This window comes from Haliotis rubra, unplaced genomic scaffold (assembly GCF_003918875.1).
Source record: "Haliotis rubra isolate DU_JTF1 unplaced genomic scaffold, ASM391887v1 Scf854, whole genome shotgun sequence".
Classification (NCBI taxonomy): domain Eukaryota; kingdom Metazoa; phylum Mollusca; class Gastropoda; order Lepetellida; family Haliotidae; genus Haliotis; species Haliotis rubra.
In genome coordinates this window covers 134,034-156,426 of record NW_025767584.1, presented here as the reverse complement: position 1 = coordinate 156,426, position 22,393 = coordinate 134,034, and the positions used below count along the sequence as shown (strand labels likewise).

The window sequence follows — 22,393 nt, the reverse complement described above, 5'->3', positions numbered from 1 at the left end:
GGTATATATGATTGTGGTTTGAATTCCATATTTACCATCCCAGTAGTCACTGATTTGGCAGCACAATACCCATGCTTGTGGAGCTACTTCTCTAGAACTTAATCTCACATCAAGCACAGAAGCTGTACAAAGTGTGGCCTTACAAACAAGCTCATGTGTACATGTACTTGATAGCATGTCAGAAAGATATCCTTTGTTACTTTCTCCAAATACGCCTTTATCTTCGTCCCAATTCCTTCTTTTTCCATTCTTTCTCAAATATATTAATTTCTTTTATGATCATAATATATCTTCACTTTAATGACTTTATTCCATGGAACACTTACACCACACGTTGATTCGAGTGGAGGCCCTCGAATTCGGGACATTGCATGTCAATGTGCCCGAGTCAGACTTGGATGTTATTGTTTTACTGAATGTTTGTCCACTGTACGAACGTCCACTGTGTGTCCACCTGAACGAAGTGACCGGAGTGTTGGAGACATCAATCACACATACAACACTGAGTACTTGCCCAAGAAGGACGTTGATGACACTTCCTTGTGGCTCCAAGTGTATTCTCAACGTTGCTGAAAGATATGACCAAATAAATAATCTGGAAATAGCCTTATTAAATATATAATCTGCAATTTAGATATATCTTCTAGACACATTTCAGGAAATCATACGTACCCCACGTTTAAATATGTACTCACAGACCCCAACCACCCCCATCATTTTATCTCAAACACCCCAACCACATACCATCACACATCCGAACATTACAAAAGTGTCACAGAAACGTCCTGGACATGTACGGCCAACATCACTACTGTCTGATACCAACCTCCAGACATATCATACCAACATCACTACTGTCTGATACCAACCTCCACACATAACACACCAGCATCACTACTGTCTGATACTAACCTCAAGACATACCACAGAAGCATCACTACTGTCTGATACCAACCTCCATACATACAACACCAGCATCACTACTGTGTGATACCAACCTCCAGACAAACCATATCAGCATCACTACTGTCTGATACCAACTGCACCACATACCATACCAATATCACTACTGTCTGATACCAACCTCCAGACATACCACACCAGCATCACTACTGTCTCATACCAACCTCTAGACATACCATTCCAACATCACTACTGTTTAATACCAACCTCCAGACATACCACATCAGCATCACTACTGTCTGATACCAACCTCCAGACATACCACACCAGCATCACTACTGTCTGATACCAACCTCCAGACATATCCACACCAACATCACTACTGTCTGATACCAACCTCCAGACATATCACACCAACATCACTACTGTCTGATACCAACCTCCACACATAACACACCAGCATCACTACTGTCTGATACCAACCTCAAGACATACCACAGAAGCATCACTACTGTGTGATACCAACCTCCAGACAAACCATATCAGCATCACTACTGTCTGATACCAACTTCACCACATACCATACCAACATCACTACTGTCTAATACCAACCTCCAGACATACCACACCAGCATCACTACTGTCTGATACCAACCTCCAGACATATCACACAAGCATCACTACTGTCTGATACCAACCTCCAGACATACCATACCAACATCACTACTGTCTGATACCAACCTCCAGACATACCACACCAGCATCACTACTGTCTGATACCAACCTCCAGACATACCACCACAGCATCACTACTGTGTCATACAAACATCTACACATACCATACCAACATCACTACTGTCTGATTCCAAACTTCAGACATACCACACCAGCATCACTACTGTCTCATACCAACCTCCAGACATACCACACCAGCATCACTACTGTCTGATACCAACCTCCAGACATACCACACCAGCATCACTACTGTCTGATACCAACCTCCAGACATATCACACAAGCATCACTACTGTCTGATACCAACCTCCAGACATATCACACCAGCATCACTACTGTCTGATACCAACCTCCAGACATACCATACCAGCATCACTATTGTCTGATACCAATCTCCAGACATACCACACCAGCATCACTACTGTCTCATACCAACCTCCAGACATACCACCACAGCATCACTACTGTGTCATACAAACATCTACACATACCATATCAACATCACTACTGTCTGATTCCAAACTTCAGACATACCACACCAGCATCACTACTGTCTGATACCAACCTCCAGACATACCACACCAGCATCACTACTGTCTGATACCAACATCTAGACATACCATACCAACATCACTACTGTCTGATTCCAACCTTCACCACATACCACACCAGCATCACTACTGTCTGATACCAACCTCTAGACATACCATACCAACATCACTACTGTCTGAATACCAACCTCCAGACATACCACACCAGCATCACTACTGTCTGATACCAACCTCTAGACATACCATACCAACATCACTACTGTCTGATACCAACCTCCAGACATACCACACCAGCATCACTACTGTCTGATACCAACCTCTAGACATACCATACCAAAAGCATCACTACTGTCTGACTACTGTCTGATACCAACCTCCAGACATACCACACCATACATCAGACATCTTACTACTACTGTCTGATACCAACCTCTAGACATACCATACCAACATCACTACTGTCTGATACCAACCCCCAAACATTCCACACCAGCATCACTATTGTCTGAAACCAACCTCTAGACATACCACACCAGCATCACTTCTGTCTGATACCAACCTCCAGACATACCACACCAGCATCACTACTGTCTGAAACCAACCTCAAGACATAACACACCAACATCACTACTGTCTGGTACCAACCTCCAGACATACCATACCAACATCACTACTGTCTGGTACCAACTACCAGACATACCATACTAACATCACTACTGTCTGATACCAACCTCCTGACATACCATACCAACATTACTACTGACTGATACCAACCTCCTGACATATCATACCAATATAACTACTGTCTGGTACCAACCTCCAGACATACCACACCAGCATCACTACTGTCTGATACCAACCTCCAGACATACCACACCGGCATTACTACTGTCTGATACCAACCTCCAGACACACCACACCAGCATCACTACTGTCTGATACCAACCTCCAGACATAACACACCAACATCACTACTGTCTGGTACCAACCTCCAGACGTACCATACCAACATCACTACTGTCTGATACCAACCTCCAGACATACCATACCAACATCACTACTGTCTGATACCAACCTTCAGACATACCACACCAGCATCACTACTGTCTGATACCAACCTCCAGACATACCACAACAGCATCACTACTGTCTGATACCAACCACCAGACATACCATACCAACATCACTACTGTCTGATAGCAACCTCCTGACATACCATACCAACATCACTACTGTCTGATACCAACCTCCAGACATACCTCACCAACATCACTACTGTCTGATACCAACCTCCAGACATACCACTGCATCACTACTGTCTGATACCAACCTCCTGACATACCATACCAACATCTCTACTGTCTTATGTCGAACCTCCAGACATACCACACCAGCATCACTACTGTCTGATACCAGCCTCCAAACATACGACACAAGCATTACTACTGCAAAACTTCGGTGGTTCTTATATGAATATATGTTAAAAACTGCATGTTTTATACGGAGATACATGGCACATTCGCAGATGTCTCTAACACGGTATCAGAATGCCTCATTGTTACAGGAAAGATATTAATAAAAGTTAAATGACATAGCTTACATCGGACATTAACAGTTGCATCTGCCCGTCCAGGTGTCGTCATGTTTCCATTGTCAGCAGTACAGGTCAGTTGTCCTTGATCAGACTTGGTTACGTCACGTTTGAGGAAGGTCGACCCAGTACTTGTTTGTCCGTTGTGTGACCACCTGTATATCTGGACACTAGGGTTGGCATCATCCACGACACACTGCACACTGGAGGTCTTCACCGACACGAACATTGATGGTGTCATTGCTCGGTTCCAGATGTACCTCTGGCGGGTCTGGAGACATTAGCAATGTCATATCATACGGATGTGACGAAACAGACATGTTATTAGTTCGTGGATTAAACAAAATAGATATATATTGGTCATAATAAATGTGAATATAGCATAATGCAGCATATGACGTTGTTTGATTGCATGGGTGGCACAGCTAATTTGGTGGTCATCGGGGCTGTAAACATGTATTACCTGCAAGATATATACTTCTCACACTTTGCTAAGGATCACAAAAATTCACAACTTTACTTTAACGTAGATTTATAATTTGAAATTATATCCATTTGAAATTGGATATATAAATATATGGTAGCCCCTCCTTAGGCAAACACTCACTTTAATCTAACCTTATGCACTTGATACATGAGTAACCATAAAAATGGTTTTCATGGCACCAGTCAACCATTTTGCAAATAATGGAACAAGTCATTGACAAGTACACAACACCTGTCAATAGGAGGTATAGGATCCACAAGACGAAATGACAAACTGAAATCTTGGATCCATGCTTTTCTGTTGAATCCATGATTTGATCCTTAGCAAAGTGTGAATAGTATGTATATAATAGTGATTTGAATTCCATATTTATCATGGCAGTAATCATTGATGTGGCAGCACAATACCCATGCTTGTGGAGCTACATCTGTCGAACTTGATCTCACATCAAGCAAAGAAACTGTACATTGTGTGGCCTTACAACCAAGCACATGTGCACTTTATAGCATGTCAGAGAGATAACCTCTGTTACTTTCCCCAAATACGCCACATCTTCTTCCCAATTCCATTCTTTTATCAGTTCTTTCTTATATCGATCAACTTTTTTATGACCATAATATATCTTCACTTTAATGACTTTTATTCCATGGAACACTTACACCACACGTTGATTCGAGTGGAGGCCCTCACATTCTGGACACTGCATGTCAATGTGCCCGAGTCAGACTTGGATGTTATTGTTTTACTGAAGGTTTGTCCACTGTAGGAACGTCCACTGTGTGTCCACCTGAACGAAGTGACCGGAGTGTTGGAGACATCAATCACACATACAACACTGAGTACTTGCCCAAGAAGGACGTTGATGACACTTCCTTGTGGCTCCAAGTGTATTCTCAACGTTGCTGAAAGATATGACCAAATAAACAATCTTGAAATAGCCTCATTAAATATAAAATCTGCAATTTAGATACAGCTTCTAGACATATTTCTGTATACAGGAAATAATACGTACCCCACGTTTAAATATGTACCCTCCGACCCCAACCACCCCTATCCTAGCCCATCATTACTAAATCAAATTCCCCAGCCACATACCATCACACATCACAACACTGCAAATGTGTCAAAACCACGTCCCGGACATGCACGGACAATATCACTACTGCCAGATACCAACCTCCAGACATACCACACTACAATCTCTAGTGCAAAGCCTCAGTGTGTCTTAGATTAATATATGGTAAAAACAACATGCTGCTAACTGATAGAAGTGCACATTCACAGATGTCTGCAACACGGTAAAAGGATGCCTCATTTTTACAGAAAGGATATACAAGTTAAAGAGCATAGCTTACATCTGATCCTAACAGTTGCATCTGCCCGTCCAGGTGTCATCATGTGTCCATTGTCAGCAGTACAGGTCAGTTGTCCTTGATCAGACTTGGTTACGTCACGTTTTAGGAAGGTCGACCCAGTACTCGTCCGTCCGTTGTGTGACCACCTGTATATCTCGACACTAGGGTTGGCATCATCCACGACACACTGCACACGGAGGTCTTCACCAACACCAACATTGATGGTGTCATTGCTCGGTTCCAGATGTACTTCCGGAGGGTCTGGAGACATTTATGTGATCTTTGGTGAAACGGAGACTTTGTACATTATGCATGCTGCGATATCACATCAAACAGAGTTGTATTTTGAACAAGGAAGGAAGATAATTTTATGGATGTCAGCTTCTCTATTATGAGGAACACAACGTTTTGGAGTATATACGTACTCCTTCATCAGGTGAATCATTCATCACTCAAATCATGGAGGAATTGGAATATACCCCTAAACGTTGTGTTCCCCATAAAAGAGAAGTTGACATCCATAAAATTCAATTCCTTATGTGTATGGCTTCTAATTGTCATTTAAAAACCTGATATATTCAACGAATTAGAATAATGTTGAGCGAAGAAACACATTCGGCTTTGTTTCACTGAGGGAATGTTCGAAATGATAATCTTCAGTGTCACAAAAGGATTCCCACATTATTCCATTTTGAAATGAATCAAGTATTTTCCTGGGTGTACGTTGGTAAATGTAATTTTTTGAGTGGTTCTTATTTACTAAATATGAAAAAAAATGTAAATCTAGATTTGCAACATTAAATGTAGTAAGATTAAGCATATGCCATTTGTAGCCTATCTTTATAGCACAGGTAGCCGCACTTGTGTACCTTCAAGACCTCCCAGACACCTATGATCGTTGTTTGACGTCAATATTTATCATAACTCTGATGATTGATTTGTCTGCATCATTCCCAGGCTCGCTGAACAACATATCTGCGGGCTTTGATCTCACATAGAGCCCACAAGCTGTTCAAAAAAATCTCAAATCAAGCTAAAAACTACTTCAACGTATTCCTGCATGTAACACCCTTTACTTGTCTCCACTGACCTAGTCTTTCTTTTACATTGCATCTTTTTATGATCATAATATATCTCCACTTTAATGACTTTATTCCATGGAACACTTACACCACACGTTGATTCGAGTGGAGGCCCTCACATTCTGGACACTGCATGTCAGTGTGCCCGAGTCAGACTTGGATGTTACTGTTTTACTGAAGGTTTGTCCGCTGTATGAACGTCCACTGTGTGTCCACCTGAACGACGTGACGGGAGAGTTGGAGTAATCGACCACACACTTGACACTGATTGGCTGACCGAGGAAAGACGTTGAGGACACTACCTGGTGGCTCCAGGTGGATACGCAGAGTTTCTGGAAAACGGGACGTAGCAAACAATCAGCACTTTATATGAATAAATACTGAAACAGAAATTCAAATGCATATTCAGCATACACTTCTCACGGGTAGCTAAAGGTACCACAACACCACGCTTACCCTATCAGTTCATTACTATCTCAAACCCACCTTCAATGTGTACTATCGTAGATCAATACTTTGTCCAACCCAACTGCAGGAAGAATGTCCAATATTTCACCTAATGGTTTCGCCACGAATGACAAACCAGCCCGCTTCACACCTATGTCAAACATATCACCACGTCACACCACCCCACGTCACTACACTGTCAAGACTACTTCAATGTCACACCATCCCACTTCACAACTGTGTCAAACCAACCTCCACGTCACACCACCCCACGTCACCACATTGTCAAGACTAGCTCAGTGTCACACCACCCAAATTCACTACACTGTCAAGCCTAATTCAATGTCACACCACCCCACATCACTTCACTGTCAAGACTACTTCAATGTCACACCACCCCACATCACTACACTGTCAAGACTTGTTCAATGTCACATCACCCCACATCACTTCACTGTAAGGGACTAGCTCAATGTCACCACCCCACATCACCCTCACATCACCACTGTCATTCAGCTCAATGTCAAACCTCCACATACCTCTGTCATGTCACACCACCCCACATCATCACTTCACTGTCAAGACTAGTTCAATGTCACACCACCCCACATCACTACACTGTCAAGACTTGTTCAATGTCACATCACCCCACATCACTTCACTGTAAGGACTAGCTCAATGTCACCCCACCCCACATCACTTCACTGTCAAGATTAGTTCAATGTCACACCACCCCACATCACTTCACTGTCAAGATTAGTTCAATGTCACACCACACCACACCACCCCACCCCACATGACTACACTGTCAACCTACCTCAATGTCACGCCATCCAAATTCACTACACTGTCAAGACTAGTTCAATGTCACGTCACCCAACCCCACATCAATACACTGTTAAACCTAACTCCACGTCACACCACCCCACGTCACTACACTGTCAAGACTAGTTCAATGTCACCTCACCCCACATCATTTCACTGTCAAAACTAGTTCAATGTCACACCACCCAACCCAACATGACTACACTGCCAAACCTACCTCCATTCACACCACCCCACACCACTACACTGTCAGGACTAGCTCAATGTCACACCACCCCACATCACTTCACTGTCAAGACTAGCTCAATGTCACCCCACCCAACATCACTTCACTGTCAAGATTAGTTCAATGTCACACCACCCCACATCACTTCACTGTCAAGACTAGTTGAATGTCACACCACCCCACATCACTACACTGTCAAGACTTGTTCAATGTCACATCACCCCACATCACTTCACTGTCAAGACTAGCTCAATGTCACCCCACCCCACATCACTTCACTGTCAAGATTAGTTCAATGTCACACCACCCCACATCACTTCACTGTCAAGATTAGTTCAATGTCACACCACCCCACATCACTTCACTGTCAAGACTAGTTCAATGTCACACCACCCATCCCCACATCAGTACACTGTCAAACCTACCTCAACGTCAAACTACCCCACGTCACTACACTGTCAGGACTAGCTCAATGCCACACCATCCCACATCACTACACTGTCAAACCTACCCCCTTTCACAAAATCCCACATCACTACACTGTCAAACCTACCTCCACGTCACACCACCCCACGTCACCACATTGTCAAGACTAGCTCAGTGTCACACCATCCAAATTCCTACACTGTCAAGACTAGTTCAATGTCACGTCACCCAACACCACATCACTACACTGTTAAACCTAACTCCACGTCACACCATCCCACGTCACTACACTGTCAAGACTAGTTCTTGTCAACCACCTACATCACTCACTGTCAAAACTAGTTCAATGTCACACCACCCCACCCCACATGACTACACTGTCAAACCTACTCTCCATTCACACCACCCTAACATCACTACCTTTTGTCAAACCTAACTCCATTCACACCACCCCTACATCACTACATTGTCAAACCTACCTCCATTCACTTCACCCCACATCACTACATTGTCAAACCTACCTCCATTCACACCACCCCACATCACTACTTCATGTGAAACCTACCTCATTCACATCACTACATTGTCAAACCTAACTCCATTTACACCACCCCCACATCACTACACTGTCAAACCTACCTCCCATCCTTCCCACCCCACGTCACTACACTGTTCAACCTACTTCCATGTCACACCACCCCACCCCACTACATTGTCAAACCTAACTCCATTTTTACACAACCCCAACATCACACCTACTCTGTCAAACCTACTTCTACACTTCACACCACCCACACCCTCACTACTACATTGTTAAACCTACCTCCATGTCACACCACCCAACATCACTACAATGTGAAACCTACCTCCATTCACACCACCCTCATCATTTCACTGTCAAGAATAGCTCAGTGTCACACCATCCAAATTCACTACACTGTCAAGACTAGTTCAATGTCACGTCACCAAACCCCACATCACTACACTGTCAAACCCCACTTCCACGTCACACCACCCTTACGTCACTACACTGTCAAGACTAGTTCAATGTCACACCACCCCACATCATTTCACTGTCAAAACTAGTTCAATGTCACACCACCCCACCCCACATGACTACACTGTCAAACCTAGTTCAATGTCACACCACCCCACATCACAACCTTTGTCAAACCTACTCCCATTCACACCACCCTACATCACTACCTTGTCAAACCTACTCTCAATTTACACCACCCCACATCACTACCTTGTCAAACCTACTTCCATTCACTTCACCCCACATCACTACACTGTCAAACCTACCTCGAATCACACCACCCCACATCACTACTACCATGTGAAACCTACTACCATTCAGACCACTACATTGTCAAACCTAACTCCATTTACACCACCCCCACATCACTACACTGTCAAACATATTCTCCATCCACCCCACCCCACGTCACTACACTTTTCAACTTACCTCCATGTCACCCCACCCCACCCCACTACATTGTCAAACCTAACTCCATTTACACCACCCCACATCACTACACTGTCAAACCTACCTCCATTCACACCACCCCACATCACTACATTGTCAAACCTACCTCCATTCACACCACCCCACATCACCACACTGTCAAACCTACCTCCATGTCACACCACCCCACATCACTACATTGTCAAACCTACCTCCATTCACACCACCCCACATCATTTCACTGTCAAGACTAGTTCAATGTAACACCATCCCACATCACAACTGTGTCAAACCTACCTCCACGTCACACCACCACACGTCACTACACTGTCGGGACTAGCTCAATGTCACTCCTACCCACATCACTTCACTGTCAAGACTAGTTGAATGTCACGTCATCAAACCCCAGATCACTACACTGACAAACCTACCTCCACGTTACACCACCCCACGTCACTACACTGTCAAGAGTAGTTCAATGTCACACCACCCCACATCACTTCACTGTCAAGACTAGTTCAATGTCACACCACCCCACATCACAACTGTGTCAAACCTACTCTCCACGTCACACCACCCTACGTCACTACACTGTCAGGGACTAGCTCAATGTCACACCACCCCACATCACTACAGTGTCAGGACTAGTTCAATGTCACCCCACCCCACATCACAACTGTGTCAAACCTACTCCATGTCACACCACCACACGTCACTACATTGTCAAGACTAGCTCAATGTCACACCTACCACATCACTACACGCCAAGACTAGCTCAATGTCACATCCGTCATCAATACACTGTCAAACCTACTCTCCATGTCACACCACCCAACATCACTACACTTGTCAAACCTACCTCCATGTCACACCACACCTCAACATCACTACACTGTTAAACCTACCTCCATGTCACACCACCCAACATCACTACATTGTCAAACCTACTCTCCATGTCACACCACCCAAACATCACTACACTGTCAAGACTAGCTCAGTGTCACACCATCCAAATTTCTAATTGTCACTAGTTCAATGTCACGCCAAAACCCCCACATCACTACACTGTCAAACCTACTTCCTACGTCACACCACCCCACGTCACTACACTGTCAAGACTAGTTCAATGTCACACCACCCAACATCATTTCACTGTCAAAACTAGTTCAATGTCACACCAGCCCACCCCACATGACTACACTGTCAAACCTAGTTCAATGTCACACCACCCCACATCACAACCTTTGTCAAACCTACTTCCATTCACACCCACCCCACATCACTACCTTGTCAAACCTACCTCCATTCACTTCACCCCACATCACTACATTGTCAAACCTACCTCTGAATCACACCACCACCCCACATCACTACCATGTGAAACCCTACCTCCATTCACATCACTACATTGTCAAACCTAACTCCATTTACACCACCTGACATCACTACACTGTCAAACCTACCTCCATCCACCCCACCCCACGTCACTACACTGTTCAACTTAACTCCATGTCACACCACCCCACCCCCACTACATTACATGTCAAACCTAACTCCATTTACACCACCCCACATCACTACACTGTCAAACCTACCTCCATTCACACCACCTCACATCACTACATTGTCAAACCTACCTCCATTCACACCACCCTACATCACCACACTGTCAAAACCTACCTCCATGTCACACCACCCCACATCACTACATTGTCAAACCTACTCCATCCATTCACACTACACTTCCCACATCATTTCACTGTCAAGCATTAGTTCAATGTAACACCACCCCACATCACAACTGTGTCAAACCTACTCTCCACGTCACACCACCACACGTCACACGTCTAGCTCAATGTAACTACATCTGTCAGACTAGTTGAATGTCACGTCATCAAACCCCAGATCACTACACTGACAAACCTACCTCCACGTTACACCACCCCACGTCACTACACTGTCAAGAGTAGTTCAATGTCACACCACCCCACATCACTTCACTGTCAAGACTAGTTCAATGTCACACCACCCCACATCACAACTGTGTCAAACCTACCTCCACGTCACACCACCCCACGTAACTACACTGTCAGGACTAGCTCAATGTCACACCACCCCACATCAGTACAGTGTCAGGACTAGTTCAATGTCACCCCACCCCACATCACAACTGTGTCAAACCTACCTCCACGTCACACCACCCCACGTCATTACATTGTCAAGACTAGCTCAATGTCACACCTACCCACATCACTACATCGCCAAGACTAGCTCAATGTCACCCCATCCGTCATCAATACACTGTCAAACCTACCTCCACGTCACACCACCCAACATCACTACATTGTCAAACCTACCTCCATGTCACACCAACCCACATCACTACAATGTGAAACCTACCTCCATTCACACCACCCCACATCACTACACTGTCAAACCTACCTCCATTCACACAAGCCCACCCCACGTCACTACACTGTTAAACCTACCTCCATGTCACACCACCCAACATCACTACATTGTCAAACCTACCTCCATGTCACACCACCCCACATCACTACAATGTGAAACCTGCCTCCATTCACACCACCCCACATCACCACACTGTCAAACCTACCTGTATTCACACCACCCCATGTCACTACACTGTTCAACCTACCTCCATGTCACACTACCCCACACCACTACATTGTCAAACCTAACTCCATTTACACAACCCCACATCACTACTTCGTCAAACCTACCTCCATTCACACCACCCCACATCACTACACTGTCAAACCTACCTCCATTCACACCACCCCACATCACTACAATGTGAAACCTACCTTCATTCACACCACCCCACATCACCACACTGTCAAACCTACCTCCATTCACACCACCCCACATCACAACTGTGTCAAAGCTACCTGCACGTCACACCACCCCACATCACTACATTGTCAAACCTACCTCGAATCACACCACCCAACATCACTACCATGTGAAACCTACCTCCATTCACATCACTACATTGTCAAACCTAACTCCATTTACACCACCCCACATCACTACACTGTCAAACCTACCTCCATCCTCCCCACCCCACGTCACTACACTGTTCAACTTACCTCCATGTCACACCACCCCACCCCACTACATTGTCAAACCTAACTCCATTTACACCAATTCCCACGTCACTACACTGTCAAACCTACTCTCCATGTCACACCACCCAACATCATCACTACATTGTCAAACCTACTCTCATGTCACACCACCCCACATCACTACATAATGTGAAACCTACTCTCCATTCACACCCTCACACCCCACATCACTACACTGTCAAACCTACTCTCCATTCACACCACTCTCACGTCACTACACTGTTAAACCTACTCTCCATGTCACACCACCCTGCAACATCACTACATTGTCAAACCTACCTCCATTGTCACACCACCCCACATCACTACAATGTGAAACCTACCTTTCACATTCACACCACCTATACATCACTACACTGTCAAACCTACCTCCATTCACACCACCCCACATCACAACTGTGTCAAAGTTACCTGCACGTCAGTCACACCAATTCACATCACTACACATTGTCAAACCTACTTCCATTGAATCATACCTCACCTAACATCACTACCATGTGAAACCTACCTCCATTCACATCACTACATTGTCAAACCTAACTCCATTTACACCACACTTCCCACATCACTACACTGTCAAACCTACTCTCCATTCCTCCCCACCCCACTCATCACTACACTGTTCAACTTACTCTCCATGTCACACCACCCCACCCCACTACATATTGTCAAACCTAACTCCATTTACACTACCCCTACATCACTACATACACTGTTAATACCCTACTTCCATGTCACACCACTCCAACATCACTACATTGTCAAACCTACTCCATGTCACACCACCCCACATCACTTATTCACTCACAATGTCAAACCTACTCTCCATTCACACCAATTCTACATCACTACACTGTCAAACCTACTTCCATTCACACCACCCCACGTTTTACTACACTGTCAAACTCTACTCTCCATGTCACACCCATACCTAACATCACTACACATGTCAAACCTACCTCCCATGTCACACCACCCTCACATCACTACAATGTGAAACCTGCTCCATTCACACCACACCTCACATCACTACACTGTCAAACCTACCTTGTATTCACTACACCACCTCATGTCACTACACTGTCAAACTTTACTTCCATGTCACACCACCCCACCCCACTACACTGTCAAACCTAACTCCATTTACACCACCCCTAATGTCATCACTACATTGTCAAACCTACCTCCATGTCACACCACCCAACATCACTACATTGTCAAACCAACCTCCATGTCACACCAACCCACATCACTACAATGTGAAACCTACTCTCCATTCACACCACACCCCCACATCACTACACTGTCAAACCTACTCCATTCACACTCACCCTACATCACTACTACACTGTTAAACCTACCTCCATGTCACACCACCCAACATCACTACATTGTCAAACCTACCTCCATGTCACACCACCCCTACATCACTACAATGTGAAACCTGCCTCCATTCACACCAATTCCCACATCACCACACTGTCAAACCTACCTTTTATTCACACCACCCCATGTCACTACACTGTTCAACTCTACTTCCATGTCACACTACTCCCACACCACTACATTGTCAAACCTAACTCCATTTACACAACCCCTACATCACTACTTGTCAAACCTACCTCCATTCACACCACCCCACATCACTACACTGTCAAACCTACCTCCATTCACACCACCCCACATCACTACAATGTGAAACCTACCTTCATTCACACACCACCCCACATCACTACACTGTCAAACCTACTCTCCATTCACACCACCCCACATCACAACTGTGTCAAACGTACCTGCACGTCACACTCACCCCACATCACTACATTGTCAAACCTACCTCGAATCACACCACCCAACATCACTACACATGTGAAACCTACTCTCCATTCACATCACTACATTGTCAAACCCTAACTCCATTTACACCACCCCACATCACTACACTGTCAAACCTACTTCCATCCACTCTCCCACCCCACATCACTACAGCACTGTTCAACTTACTCTCCATGTCACACCACCCCACCCCACTATCACTACATTGTCAAACCTACCTCCATTTACACCACCCCACGTCACTACACTGTCAAGACTAGTTCAATGTCACACCACCCCACATCATTTCACTGTCAAAACTAGTTCAATGTCACACCACCCCACCCCACATGACTACACTGTCAAACCTAGTTCAATGTCACACCACCCCACATCACAACCTTGTCAAACCTACCTCCATTCACACCACCCCACATCACTACATTGTCAAACCTACCTCCATTCACACCACCCCACATCACCACACTGTCAAACCTACTCTCCATGTCACACCACCCCACATCACTACATTGTCAAACCTACCTCCATTCACACCACCCCACATCATTTCACTGTCAAGACTAGTTCAATGTAACACCACCCCACATCACAACTGTGTCAAACCTACCTCCACGTCACACCACCACACGTCACTACACTGTCAGGACTAGCTCAATGTCACTCCTACCCACATCACTTCACTGTCAAGACTAGTTGAATGTCACGTCATCAAACCCCAGATCACTACACTGACAAACCTACCTCCACGTTACACCACCCCATGTCACTACACTGTCAAGAGTAGTTCAATGTCACACCACCCCACGTCACTACACTGTCAGGACTAGCTCAATGCCACACTATCCCACATCACTACACTGTCAAACCTACCCCCTTTCACAAAATCCCACATCACTACACTGTCAAACCTACCTCCACGTCACACCACCCCACGTCACTACATTGTCAAGACTAGCTCAGTGTCACAACACCCCACATCACTTCACTGTCAAGACTAGTTCAATGTCACACCACCCCACCCCACATCACTACACTGTCAAACCTACCTCCGCGTCACGCCACCCGACGTCACTAAACTGTCAGGACTACCTCAATGTCACCCCACCCCACATCACTACACTGTCAGGACTAGTTCAATGTCACACCACCCCACATCACTACACTGTCAGGACTAGCTCAATGTCACACCACATCACATCACAACACTGTCAGGACTAGCTCAATGTCACACTACCCCACATCACTTCACTGTCAAGATTAGTTCAATGTCACGCCACCCCACCCCACATGACTACACTGTCAAACCTACCTCAGTGTCACACCATCCCACATCACTACACTGTCAAACCTACCCCCTTTCACAAAATCCCACATCACTACACTGTCAAACCTACCTCCACGTCACACCACCCCACGTCACCACATTGTCAAGACTAGCCCAGTGTCACACCATCCAAATTCACTACACTGTCAAGACTAGTTCAATGGCACACCACCCCACATCATTTCACTGTCAAAACTAGTTCAATGTCACACCACCCCACCCCACATGACTACACTGTCAAACCTACCTCCATTCACACCACCCCACATCACTACCTTGTCAAACCTAACTCCATTCACACCACCCCACATCACTACCTTGTCAAACCTACCTCCATTCACTTCACCCCACATCACTACATTGTCAAACCTACCTCCATTCACACCACCCCACATCACTACCATGTGAAACCTACCTCCATTCACATCACTACATTGTCAAACCTAACTCCATTTACACCACCCCACATCACTACACTGTCAAACCTACCTCCATCCTTCCCACCCCACGTCACTACACTGTTCAACCTACCTCCATGTCACACCACCCCACCCCACTACATTGTCAAACCTAACTCCATTTACACCACCCAACATCACTACACTGTCAAACCTACCTCCATTCACACCACCCCACATCACTACACTGTTAAACCTACCTCCATGTCACACCAACCCACGTCACTACACTGTTAAACCTACCTCCATGTCACACCACCCAACATCACCACACTGTCAAACCTACCTCCATGTCACACCACCCAACATCACTACAATGTGAAACCTACCTCCATTCACACCACCCCTCATCATTTCACTGTCAAGACTAGCTCAGTGTCACACCATCCAAATTCACTACACTGTCAAGACTAGTTCAATGTCACGTCACCAAACCCCACATCACTACACTGTCAAACCTACTTCCACGTCACACCACCCCACGTCACTACACTGTCAAGACTAGTTCAATGTCACACCACCCCACATCATTTCACTGTCAAAACTAGTTCAATGTCACACCACCCCACCCCACATGACTACACTGTCAAACCTAGTTCAATGTCACACCACCCCACATCACAACCTTGTCAAACCGACCTCTATTCACACCACCCCACATCACTACCTTGTCAAACCTACCTCAATTTACACCACCCCACATCACTACCTTGTCAAACCTACCTCCATTCACTTCACCCCACATCACTACATTGTCAAACCTACCTCGAATCACACCACCCCACATCACTACCATGTGAAACCTACTACCATTCAGACCACTACATTGTCAAACCTAACTCCATTTACACCACCCCACATCACTACACTGTCAAACCTACCTCCATCCACCCCACCCCACGTCACTACACTGTTCAACTTACCTCCATGTCACACCACCCCACCCACTACATTGTCAAACGTAACTCCATTTACACCACCCCACATCACTACACTGTCAAACCTACCTCCATTCACACCACCCCACATCACTACACTGTCAAACCTACCTCCATTCACACCACCCCACATCACCTGTCAAACCTACCTCCATGTCACACCACCCCACATCACTACATTGTCAAACCTACCTCCATTCACACCACCCCACATCATTTCACTGTCAAGACTAGTTCAATGTAACACCACCCCACAAGTAGTATAGAGAAAGACAGTCCGGGACCAGTTCCAACAAAAGCCTCTGCAAAGCCTTATTCCCCAAATAAGGCTTTGGTCGGACCCTTAGCTCTTGCTACCATTACCCCTACTGCTTTCCCGACCGATAAAAATTTCAAGCCCAGCCACAAGAACTGAGCTACCGGGGGTATTGCGTCATCGCTCCACGTGCGGCTATGCCGTGTTGACAGGAGGTAACACTGTACCGTACGGTACGATCAATAATTCTTCTTTTACAAACCCCCTCCCTGGCCCATCTCTCAAGTAGTACAAGTTAGGCTCGTCTGCTTTGATGTCAACTTTATCTATGACACTATGTCATGTTTACCTCAACGAAACAGTTTAATGTAAATCGTCTGTTATATTTTTGGTGTTGGTAATAAAGGCTTGCCGGGCTTTTTGTACTCTCTGTTCTATGTACTTTTTTTTCTCGGATTCACTGATAGTAGTACTTTTACGAGACTTGGATCGAATCTCTTGTTTCATTTTGTCATATTTTGTGAGTTCAGAGAGGATTGACCGAAACTCCTCCTCCGAGATCTTACTATCAGTGAGTGCCGTGGAAATACGCTCACTCACCGTGTTTAACTTTGCTTCAGCCAGAACCCTGATCTCATCGTGTTTCAATGCTTTACGATGCAGTCTACGGGATACAAATTTAAATACCAATCCAGCCAACCCTGACACCCCAGCCGTTATTTCGAGTCCCAGCACTATGGGTGCAGCTACGATGGTTGTCAACAACCCAACACCTGCCACCCCTAGACCCATGCTGGCTGCCATAAGGGTAGTATCGGTCCCGTCCACGGCATTGAAAGCTCTATGGTATTTTTTATATAGAGATTTCCGCGTATCGCGGTCTTGTTCTAGTTGGCGTCTTACATCGCATAATTGTCTCAAGCGAAACCCGTCTACGGTTTCCAGGGTCTTCGCTACTTCATCTATGCCTGGGTACAGCCCCATTCTGTGTGTCTATAATATATCCCATATAATATTATCTAATTGAGTATCAGTTAATAACCGATCAATGTACTTGAAACTTATAAGACCTACATTCTCAGGTATGTGAATAGAGGAAAGGTCAATAGGTAAAATTGGGTACATTCTAAGTGTACAGATGTTTACAGGGTTCAGCAACTTCCCACCGGGGGCCGAGTCCCGTTGTATGATGATCTTACAAAGACCGTATACAAAGGAATCCACACTATATATTTCTAGTTTCAACCCAGATAAAAGAGACCATGGGGATATATTGGCGTTTTTTAAAAAGAGATCTATGACTAATGTGGAGCCTGGGGCCATAAACCTAGAAAATGGTAAGTCAGAGTATATCTTAAATGATAACCGTGCATCCTCCCCAGTTGTATCTAACATGTAACCCAGGCGATCTGGGAAGCGACCCAGGGAATCTGGGAGTGGGGAAATTCTAATATTTTGATGGCCGTCGGATTTAAACCCCCCGAGTAAGATACCACTGTTCTTAATTTCAACGATATCCCTACCATTACGAAAAGAAACGTAAGGCGTGGTGAGGGTTATGTTGAACACCCATTGGGGTTCTTTAAAATCTGATAACGGCACCCGCCTATACACGTTGTCTTTCAAGTGTAGGACGTACAAGGCGTCTCCCATACCAGATTGATCGAATCCCTCCGTGTCCCCTAGATCGCTAAGCGTAGTGTTGGGGTGAAACCGTTATAATACTATTACGATATAATTTCCAACTGTTTTTCTGATAATAGTTCAGGGGTGAAGTACAACCCCATAAAATGTATATTGTCGGGTAGGAATATCTTAGTTAGTGATATCATGTCTTCCACGATCACGTTGACTCCCTGCAGACTGGTTTTGGAGTCGACACCCACCCGCACGTAAACGTTACAAACGTGATACTGCTGTTGTCTCCCCCACCGGAGTTTGACTCCCTTCACGATCTCTACATCATCCCGCGATGGTTCCCCTAGGTATACTTGAATGACCAGTGTTGAGTTCGCCGGTATACTCTCCAGGATCTTGATCACGCCTTCGAATTCAGACACCAACTGCAATACCACGTTTTGCATGCTCGGTTTACTCGATAGCATGTGGGATGGCATACTGGCGACTGGACTGATGATTACGCTACGCCTCTGAGCCGGAACGTAAGCCACTAGCAGGGTTCCGTTGTTAACGACTTTGTTTAGGTAGTTGTCTTTATTATCCGTGAACACGTAGGGGGAGCCGAGCTTAATATTGAGAATCCAGTCAGCTTTATCGGGTAATAACACCCACTTGTCATCGTCGGTGAAGACGAGTGTATATGGTTTATTTTTTGTGATAGCCGTCACGTTGCTCTCAACATCGTCTAAGTCGAGCAGTTTGCCACCAAACGATGGGTATGTTATCCAGTTATTATCACCGGTGTTGACAAGGGTATACTTAGTGTTGATTGCCGCTCTTGTGGTATCTACTATATCGCTTAGATTGCTAGTACCACCGGAGGGGACTTCAACGCGTTTGTAAATGCTGTTTTTTAGTTGCAAAGCATACAATTTACCATCTATTCCGGGGTCGTCGAATCCGCGTGTGTCCCCGAGGTCGGAGATCCCCACATTGATACATTTTTTCAACTTCATTCCAGGACCTTGTGCGCTGGTCATTTTATATGCAGTGTTACGTTGAGGTATCCTATATTCACGAGATTATGATTTATATCTAACACCGATATTATCAATTCAGGGATATTACCTTGGTTAACCTCTTATACTGCCACGTTGAAAACGACTCGGTTCTGCCGTCGTTGTATTTCTCCGTTTTAACCGGCACTGCTCTAAGTATAGTGGAAGGGTGGCCTCCTTGAATATTGTCCGTTGTGCTAACCTGGTTGAGATGAATGCACAGCTCTCGGTACGGTACTAGGTCGGGTAACTTCGCGCCTGTGACTGTAGTCGTTGGTTTTACCTCGTCAGGCGGCATACCGAGTGTTCTCGCCAATGGTCGGCCGAGCTTCAAGGAGTTTCTTCCGTTGTTGATTAATACCACTGTGCCGTTTGAGTCGTTCATCTTGAGTTCGGCTCCCAGTGGTTTGAATACCTCGTCGCTTAGAGAGCACACGCTGTAGTAACCGTCAATTATTTGGTTAGCGATTGCCACCCGACGAACAGTTTTGTTGCTAAGCGTTGATGTTAGTCCATCGCGGTAGGTAGGTTATATCACACAGTGCTACTTCGAGTTGACCAGACGTGTTATCGATCGCGTGCGTCAGCTGAACGGCCTCGCCGCTAGTTATTCCTGGAAGTGTTATGTACATGTTATATAAACTCATTATATAATAGTTTTAAAACATGAAGATCGTGGTCGCTGATGGGCTGTATTTCGACGCCCAGTTCATAGATGTGTTCGATAAGTATAAGTTTTCGGTGACTAACGCTAAGACAGTGCACGCTTGGTTCAACAATCCGATGCAGTTCTGGCAGAATCAACTCAACTTCGCAGTGTGGTGCGCGCTACAGCGAGGTGTGGTGTGACATTGACCGACACTCGGCGTGGACCGCTGAGTCAGTCTGTGTTCACGTTTCACGTGTACTACCAGGTCAGGCGTATCCTCAAAGAGATCAGCGCTCCGCTCTCACAGGAAAAAGCGTGGAATGCAGTAAACAACCAGTACGATAGACGGGCCTACGAACGTATTTGCAACGAATTCGGAATCGACACTAAAACGGATTGGCGTTTGCCGGGACCGAACCACGGATTGGGTATTCCTATCGTTCACAACATGCCTCTCGTGGAAGCCAGCGAGAAGTTGCAAGATTGGGGATACAAGTCGTATCATCATATCACAACCAACGAGTGGGATGACCGTTACATGGCATTCGACGACAGCAAGGATTACCGAGTTTGGAGGTTCGAGCAGGGTGGTGACTGGAAAAAATTCATGTTGGAATCGAAAGGGTATACTCGTGCCGGCACCGAACGCTTGAATGACTCGATTCGAACGTACGTATGGGCACTGTTGGGTGCGCAGACGCAAACGCGTTCAAATATCCTAGGCAAAGGGACTGCTTACGACGCACAGAAACAATTCGTTGTCAACGTAGAGGATGCTATCAATGCTCCAGTTGATCTACCGAGTGCTATCAAACGCTACCAAGACGTGTTGGAGTATGCCAGGTCGAAAGTCGACTACGTGTTCGACGTCGGACTATACATGGCTCCGAGCGATATGCAACTGAGAATAAAGAAAGTGGTGGGCTACAACAACGAAATAATTGTAGCCACGGCGGACCAAAAGTTGGGCGTCAACCTCGATGTCAACGTCCCCCACGTCCCACCA

General features: G+C 45.5%; 1 protein-coding gene across 2 annotated transcripts in view; it reads right to left on the bottom strand.

The window, feature by feature from the left end:
- LOC124262769 (B-cell receptor CD22-like) overlaps positions 1 to 22,393 on the bottom strand; it is a 58,141-nt gene that overhangs the window by 20,005 nt on the left and 15,743 nt on the right. Inside the window, exons 2-4 of one of the 2 annotated variants that reach the window (XM_046697312.1) lie at positions 6,793 to 7,036; positions 5,623 to 5,883; positions 4,927 to 5,169 (exon numbers count right to left, since the gene is read on the bottom strand). In XM_046697312.1, coding sequence (XP_046553268.1) covers positions 4,927 to 5,169; positions 5,623 to 5,883; positions 6,793 to 7,036 — 748 coding nt within the window. Of the gene's footprint in view, positions 1 to 326; positions 570 to 3,789; positions 4,052 to 4,926; positions 5,170 to 5,622; positions 5,884 to 6,792; positions 7,037 to 22,393 lie in introns of those variants that run through there. The other variant, XM_046697313.1, reaches the window with a different exon arrangement.